General features: G+C 46.4%; 1 protein-coding gene across 3 annotated transcripts in view; it reads right to left on the bottom strand.

Moving 5' to 3' along the window:
- Positions 1–7,982, bottom strand: part of camta2 (calmodulin binding transcription activator 2) — a 35,693-nt gene that overhangs the window by 17,765 nt on the left and 9,946 nt on the right. For all 3 annotated transcript variants that reach the window (XM_040140679.1, XM_040140682.1, XM_040140680.1), the window contains 4 exons: positions 6,859–7,930; positions 5,616–6,302; positions 3,834–3,960; positions 1,456–1,590 (listed from right to left, as the gene is read on the bottom strand). In XM_040140679.1, coding sequence (XP_039996613.1) covers positions 1,456–1,590; positions 3,834–3,960; positions 5,616–6,302; positions 6,859–7,930 — 2,021 coding nt within the window. The remainder of the gene's footprint in view (positions 1–1,455; positions 1,591–3,833; positions 3,961–5,615; positions 6,303–6,858; positions 7,931–7,982) is intronic.

The raw sequence follows: 7,982 nt of genomic DNA, 5'->3' as shown, positions 1-7,982 counted from the left end.
ACGTGGGTTTTAGTGTATGTGTTTTAGGACAGTTTTTATGCCATTAAAAATGGTCTGAAAATTGTTAAATAAATGTCTGTATGTCCACAGGTTTTTTTGATATGAACAGACAGAGGAGAGTGTCAGCGTTTCGGGAATATAAGAACCATGTTGAGTCGTTCTGAGTCTTAGTAATTTTAAAAATATATTGATGCAACATGAAATAAGTTAATATTAACGGATTTTGTTGTTGCCATAGATTCAGCTCCTTTCAGGTTGGGGCCGCAGGTTGTTGACATTAATTAGGCTTCATTAATGTTAATGTTGAGTCATGTGATAGCTGCCACTAAAAACTAGGATTTCTGGCTTCCGGCCCAACAACAGCTGATCACGGATCTGAACTGAATCTTTGACTTTCAGGTATTTACAACTTTAGTTACTGACAAATGATGAGAAATAAACTTAATGAGATTTGTTGAGGGATTTGAAAGGATTCAGATTTGATAAAATGCTATTGAAGCCCCACCCTATCCGTGTGTGTGTCTGTGTGTGTGTGTGTGAGGTTCAAACAGCTTCAGTCAGAGTCAGAAATAGCAGCGAGTCCTGATGACTCTGTGTGTGTTTTCAGGTGATGACAGTGGAAAACAGCTCCACCCCATCAATCACTGAGAGAGCGACAGACGGAGAGAGAGCTGAAGGGATAAAGTGGATTCCTGGGAGGAGAGAGCAGAGGGCAGGCAGCCCGCCAACACACACCACATTTCTATCTCGGCTCTCACCTGATGATGCCGCTCTTGTAACATTTTCTTCATCACGTGCCACTAAACCAGGGTAGTTTCAAAGTCTGACACTGAAACCCCCCCCCCATACAAAATCGAGACGACCGATCCCCTCGACAACCCCCGTCATCATCCCTAAAGCCCATTTTAAAACTGGGGCCATTATCTGTACATGACTGGACAGAGGAGGGTGTCACTCGGAGCATTATACTTTTAGAACTTCGACTATAATGCTTTGGGGATGTAAACACAAGCCATAATGTTGCAGTGAAGTCCGTGAGTTAGAGAGAAAACTGCGCCCCTCCCTCACCCCTATACTTTTACTTGTCCCATAGAAAAGTATGCCGAATTCGCTATTACCACTTCCTGTTCTCAGTGTAGCCGTGCATGTACAGACAACTGTCACTGGATCACTGTGATACTGAGGGAAACTTAAAAACAGGAAGATTCTGAATGAAGTGTGTTCAGATCTGACTCAGTAATGACTCTGGGAAGGAGGACCATTTTTGAATTGACTGGTCACTGTAGTTTTTAACCAAAAACCAAAACAGGAGATAGTGTCTTTGTCGGGGACGATTTTCAGCAGCGTTTTTGTTCCTGTCAGTGATGCTCTTTTATTTTTTGCATTTGATTTGGTGGGTTATTGGTTTAATGTGACGTGCTGAATGTGAGGTGTGGAGGAGTCGTCGCATCTGACCGTCTAGTGAGAGCCAGTCGAGCTGAGAGCTGGGGAGAGAGCTGGCGTTCCTCGCTCGGTACTCGAACAGAACTGAGGAAGACACCGAACCTCCAGAGTCCAGAACCTGCAGACACACCAGACCGGCCTCGTGGGCTGAAAGAGCAGACACAGAGCGGACATCATTTATCAAAGTTAATACTGACACAAACAATTTAAATCAAACATTTTCCTGTTTAGTTTGTGTTGTTTGTTTTTTTTTATTTGACTGTATTTTTCTCAGTGCACAACTACGAAACAAAAGTCAGTGTTTCCCACCTTTTTTTTTCTGTGGCGGTAGCTGAAGGGGCTCGGGGGTTTTTCTTAAAATAATTATCAAATGAGGCCATATATAAGGTGCTCCACTTCAAATATCTAAACGTCAAGTACTTGGTGACAAATAAATAACTCCGCAATATATACAGCTCTGGATGCGTCACTGCGTCGAGCAGATAACAACCCTCGCCGACTCAGGTCGGGTCAGTGAGGGTCGACTACACGCTGTGATTGGCCAGCGAGCCCAGTCCCGGAGCACGCACGCAGCTGGCTCTCGCGTGCGCCCCGAATGACAGGTACACACAGAGCGCCCGGTAAAGAGGCTGACGGAGACGGTAAAAACTTTAGGGATTTTTGACGCGGCGGGATTTCTCCCGGTGTCCGACTATGAGAGACGGGTCCGTCGTCAATGTGTTTGAGAGAGAGAGAGAGCGAGAAGGAGGAAGGGGGAGAGAGAGGCGCAAGGAGGGACTGAGTAGGTCAATGTGCTGCACACAGCTCTACAATGAAATGAGATCTGAAAAAGCAAAAAAAAAAGTGAAAATCAATCGGTTGCGGTCAGCGTTGATGCTGTGGCGCGCTGCAACAATAAATCAATGTATGGGAACCACCGGACGTCTACAGGGAGGTAAAATGATGCCTTTCATGCTTTCGTCTTGTGTAATTCTACACTCTTCCTGATCAAAGCCTGAACTGAAAAGGGACATTTCATCTGAACTTCACAGACTGTTTTTACTATGACATTACCATGACCGTGACCTTTTATTCACCACAGTTACTGCTAAGATCTGTAGCTGCAGCGACATCGGGTGGGTTGGAAACAAACTCCCAGTTTGACCAAACTCATCCGGAGCAGAAGGTGAAGAAAACCACTTTCCACAAACCGTGTGTCATCTGTAGTGACGACCTTCGGCAAATTTGACCTTCTGTATTTACTGTAGCTGTGTGCACAGGCAGTTTTACAAAGAAACAAATGAATCAGTGTCACTTCCAAATCAGTGGTTTAGATAAAACGGACACATACAACATTTACTGGAGCTGAATTACACTTCAAAATGCTCTGAGGAGCAAAGTAAACAATAACACACATTTATGAAGAGACTCACTTCTACTGAGTGTAAGAGCAGCCTTTAAAAACAGCTCTCAACTGATCACGATTAATCAAATGTATACTCAGAGCAGGAACAGCCAATCAGAGAATAATATTAACTCTATATAAAAATATCTTCACATTTTCTGTCATGTTTTAATTTGAAAAAAGGCTATATATTTTTAACAACTTTGACAGTTTATTCTATTTGTGTGAAAACTTCAATATCTGCAACAGGCAGGCTCCAACCGCATAGTAGACAAAACCAAACTGTGGCAGGGAGTGAAGTCAGATGAGAAAGCTGTCTGGATAATGTTAATCTGGATTATGTTATTCGTCTGTCTCAGATTGCCACATATTGTTCATGTAAAACCATCTGGTATTCATAAGATACTTTTCATTTGTTTACATAAACATCTTATGCAGCAACAACTCGGTTGTAAATATGGTGCATAAGATGCTCGCTCTCTCTCTTTAGACTGTGCGGTGTTTGTACCTGTAATGTTTGCTTCTTTTTCTTTTATTATTTTGTTGCACTTTTTGTCTTTAAATGTCCATCCTTCATTGCACTGCGGTCCAACAGGAACGACATTTAATTTTCCTGTATGTTATAAAGCTGAACTTAAACAACAGTCCAGGCTTATTTAACTTCAATGTCCTCTGGAGATCCTTTAAAAAAAAAAAGAGTGGTTTTAATTTATATAAAGAATTTTAGAATTTTGGTTAAAGGTGAAGGATTTTTACTTTTATTTTTCACTCAAGTTTAAAATTTCACTTTTAGTAGTTTGACAGACACAGTCCCATTCCTGTCACATGTATAATACACTAAACTGAAACATCACCATTACTGACCGGAACCATGGACTTAAGTACAAAAAATTAGACCCGGGTTCTAAAGAAAATGCTTTCCTTCACTGAATGATCAAGATACTGTTTTTCTATATTATGTGGGTGTGTGTGTGTGTGTGTGTGTGAGTGGTGTGTGTTTGCGGACCGGGGCAGTAGCAGCGCAGTACTCCAGGCTGGATCAGCGATGCAGGGACGGTGCTCTGATCGAAAACACATGAGTAACGACCCGCCAGCTCGCTCCACGGTCCTGTTATCAACACCTTCACACCCCCCTGAAAAACACACACACACACACACACGCGCGCACACACACACACACACACACACACAGAGAGAGTAAAATTAGTAAGACAGAGCTGTCAACACAACTTACATACTTTTTCGTGTTAATGCTGTACTAAAGTAAACACTGAAGTTATATCAAGTGTTTGGCCTGTGAATTTTCATCACTGTTTGCATATGTCTACTGATTTGTGACCAGTGCAACCAAAGAATCATTTTTCCCCTTTGTTTTCAGTGTTTTTGAAGGTCAAAAGGGAAAAAAAAAAGAAAAGTAAAGTATCCAGTAATTCACCATAATCTGTAAAAATCAACATGACAACATGACTTGTTTTCTGCTCTCCTATTCTTTGGGAACCGGGGGTTTTGAACTGACTCCAGGCCTGAATCAAGAGTCAGACTCTGCTGCCCTCTTGTGGACCGACAGCAGAAAAGCACACAGACGGCAGCTCAGTGTGAAGGTGGAGCTGAGCACTTTAAAACATCTGGTTATGAGTTTTCTGACCGACGCTTTGATAATTTTCTGTAAATTAAACTCCACAAACCAAAATCACAAACTTACCTTGTTTCTATGATAATAAAGTCAGATTTCTTTGTATTAGAGTGGTGTATATAGACGAGTGACAAATTAAAGGAAAAACCAACAAAAAGAGTCTCAGTCAGGTGTTGGGCCACCATGAACCACCAGAACAGCTTCAACGCTCCTTGAAATTGATCCTCCAAGTCTCTGGACTCTACTGGAGGGATGGAACATCATTATTCCTAAAGATCTTCCCTCATTTGGTGTTTTGATGATGGTGGTGGAGAGCGCTGTCTAACACGTCAGTCCTAAATCCCCCACAGGTGCTCAGCCGGGTTGAGATCTGATGACTGCGAAGGCCACAGCACATGATTCAAATCATTTTCATACTCATCAGACCATTCAGTGACCGCCCCCTGTCCTGTGGAGGGGGGCCCTGTCATCCTGTTTCTCCACTCATTTTCCAGGTATTTCCTTTAATTTGCTGTACATTCATTGTGTACAAGACATTTCCAGCTGTAGCAATTAGTGACTTATTTAACCGGCAACCGTTCTGATAATCGATTAATCATTTTTCAAGCAAAAATGCCAAATGATCACCGGTTCCAGCTTCTCCATGTGAGGATTTGATGATTTTCTATAATAATAAACTGAATATCTTTGTGTGGACAATCTGATCATGTCGCTGTGGCCGAATCTCTTTTTTTGACTGAACGTTTCACTGATAATGAAAATAATCATTAGTTGCAGCCCCACTAGACATTGCTAGGGCTGCAACTAAAGATTATTTTCATAACTGATCAATCTGATTAACCGTTTTGTGTATAAAATGTCAAAAAAAAAAAAAAAAAAAAAAAAGCTGAAAAATGCCAGTTGTTAATTCCCACAGTTCAAGTTGCCATCTTCAAATGTTTTTTCTTTTTTCCGACCGACAACTCGGAACTCAAAAATATTCACTTCACTGTCAGATATGACATAAAATATTCACATTTAAGCATCTGGACCCTGCAAATTTTTAATTTTAAAAATGGTTAAATAAAGATTTTCAATTATCAATAAATAGTTACTTAATTTTCTGTTGTTGCCTCATGGTTGCAGCTCTTTAAGTGATTATTTGTGAATGATTACCTCAGGGTAGGACCACTCTGGGGAGAAGTCAGTGATGGAGGCGAGGCGGGTGGAGGAGGAGGAGGGCAGCGGGTGAGGGAAGGGGAGGAAGGAGGAGGAGGGTGAGGGCTGGGGGGGCACCATGTATCGGACCCCCGCAGGGAACGCGGCCGGGATTAGCGCGGCGGCAGCAGGGACACGTTGTGCTGCGACGGGATTGGCCTCCTCGGTGATGAGGTCAGAGATGAGGTCAGGAAACTGGCTGTCGAAGGAGATGTCAAGCTCCTCCCCTCCCCTTTCGCAGGGCTCCTCCTCCTCTTCCAGGTGTGTGTCCATGCACGTGTCCGAGAAGTCGTAGCCCCGCCTGCTCTCCTCCTTCACCTGTATCGAGGGTGTCGCCGGGTGAGCTGTAGCCATGGCAACAGCGGCAGGGGTGGACACCACATTAACTTTAGCATTGGCAAAAAGCGACGAATGCTGAAGCACAAGTGGCTGATGGGATATCTGAGCCGGGGTCGGGGCTTCAGGCGCAGACAGGTGATTATAGGGCCGTCTCAGGACCAATGGCAGCTGTCCGTCAGCATGTCGCTGCGTCTGATTGGCTGGCTGGGTTGGATGGGTTCCCGAGTCTTGGCAAACTAGGAGCAGTGAAGCAACGCTACTTCCTGTCTGTTGCTGTGGCGACGAGGCAGAGGAGGCGTGGCTCGGCTGAAGGACACAGAAATAAATAATGAGACCCCGAGTGGACGGATACAAGGGACTCTGTCTCTGTAACAGGATCTTAAACGTCACGATTCAGGGCTCAAACTAAACTCCAGTCACCTCCACTGTTTTGTGACGGAATCAGGAATGTGAACGAGTAAAGAAGTCCCAAGCGGCGGACTCTGTGTCAGCACTGGCCTCGCAGGGTTCAGCATGATCTAAAACAACAGATGGCGTGTTGAGCCATTCTCAACCCACGAAATGCTGATTTTTATAGCTTTGGTAACTGAATTGATTCATCACAGTACAGTCACGTCAGTTAGTTTACAGCTCGTCACACATGTTAAAGTGTAGTACCTCTTTGAGAAAACAATTATTCACCTATCAAAACAGTTGCCCGTTCATTTTTTGTTGATCGATTAATTGACTAATCGTTGCGGGTCTAGGTCAAATCAACAGAGTCTGGAGCGAAATTCACTTCAACATCATAAATGTTGGTGTAAATGACACAAAGAGCCACAGAATAACACAGACTGTCCCTTTAAAGTGTCAGGAGTCTCACCTGAAGCAGAGCCAACTTGGTAGGTGGAGCGCTGCCTTCATCATCATCATCATCATCACCACCACCACCACCACCACCGCCATCTCTCCTGTCCTTCATCTCCTCTTCCTCTCCCCCTGCCTCCTCCTCATCCTCCCCTCCCTCCGACTCCCCCAGATTTCCCAACTCCAGGCAGAGAGGGAGGAAGGGTGGGGCCACAGAGGAGGTGGGAGACAGGGAGAGGGAGAGGGAGGGAGGAAGGGAGGACGAAGACAGGGAGGAGGATGAGGAGGAGGAGCGGGGCAGGGCTGAGTCTCTCCTGTCCGCCTCGGAGGAGGAGGAGGAGGAGAGGGAGGACAGCGAGGAGGGTGGGGAGACGGAAGAGGGAGGAGTTGATGTGGGGGAGAGGGAAAGAGCAAGGGAGGGGGGTGACAGAGGGGAGGAGGAGCACAGGACAGGTGAGGGAGTGGAGGAGGAGGGAGGAGGAGGGCCGCCGTACGTCTGGCCCTGTTTGGGGGAGTTTAGGAAGGAGTCGGGGTCAAAGGCAGGGGGGAGTGATGGAGGAGGCCGGGGTGGCGAAGGGGAGGAGGGGGGAGAAGGGGGGGAGGTGGCGGCAGGAGGAGGAGGGGAGCAGAGGGAGGCGGAGGAGGACGAGCTGTTAGAGGATGAGGGGGTGAGGAGCAGGCCTCCAATTACAGGAGAGGGGAGAAGGGTGAGGGAAAGGGTGGCAACCCCTGGAGCCGGAACGGGATGTGGAGGGGCGGAGGAGGGAGCGGGTGAGGAGGAAGAGGGAGGGGAGGGGGAGGCGGGCTTGCCGGCAGGTGGGGGGAGGGCGGGGGAGAGCAGTAACTGGCCGGACTGGGTGAGTGACAGGCTCCTCCTCTGTCCCGCCTCCTCCCCTCTGGCTACGGCTCCCCCTCCTCCCCCATGCCCCCTTCCCCCTGCGATTGCGGTGGTCGTCGCCATGACGATCACAGCGTTCTGGGGCAGCGCCACTGTCGTCAGGTTGCCGCGGCGGTCGCCGTAGAAGCCATTACCGTGGTTACCCATGGTGATGGTGGCTCTGTGGGGCTGAGGGGGAGATGAGGCCGAGCTACAAAACAAAGACGTGGTGTAGAGTTCATATGACTTACACGTGTTTATAT

Source organism: Xiphias gladius, chromosome 12 (assembly GCF_016859285.1).
Source record: "Xiphias gladius isolate SHS-SW01 ecotype Sanya breed wild chromosome 12, ASM1685928v1, whole genome shotgun sequence".
In the NCBI taxonomy this organism is placed as follows: Eukaryota; Metazoa; Chordata; class Actinopteri; order Istiophoriformes; family Xiphiidae; genus Xiphias; species Xiphias gladius.
This window is presented reverse-complemented; position numbering and strand designations above follow the sequence as displayed.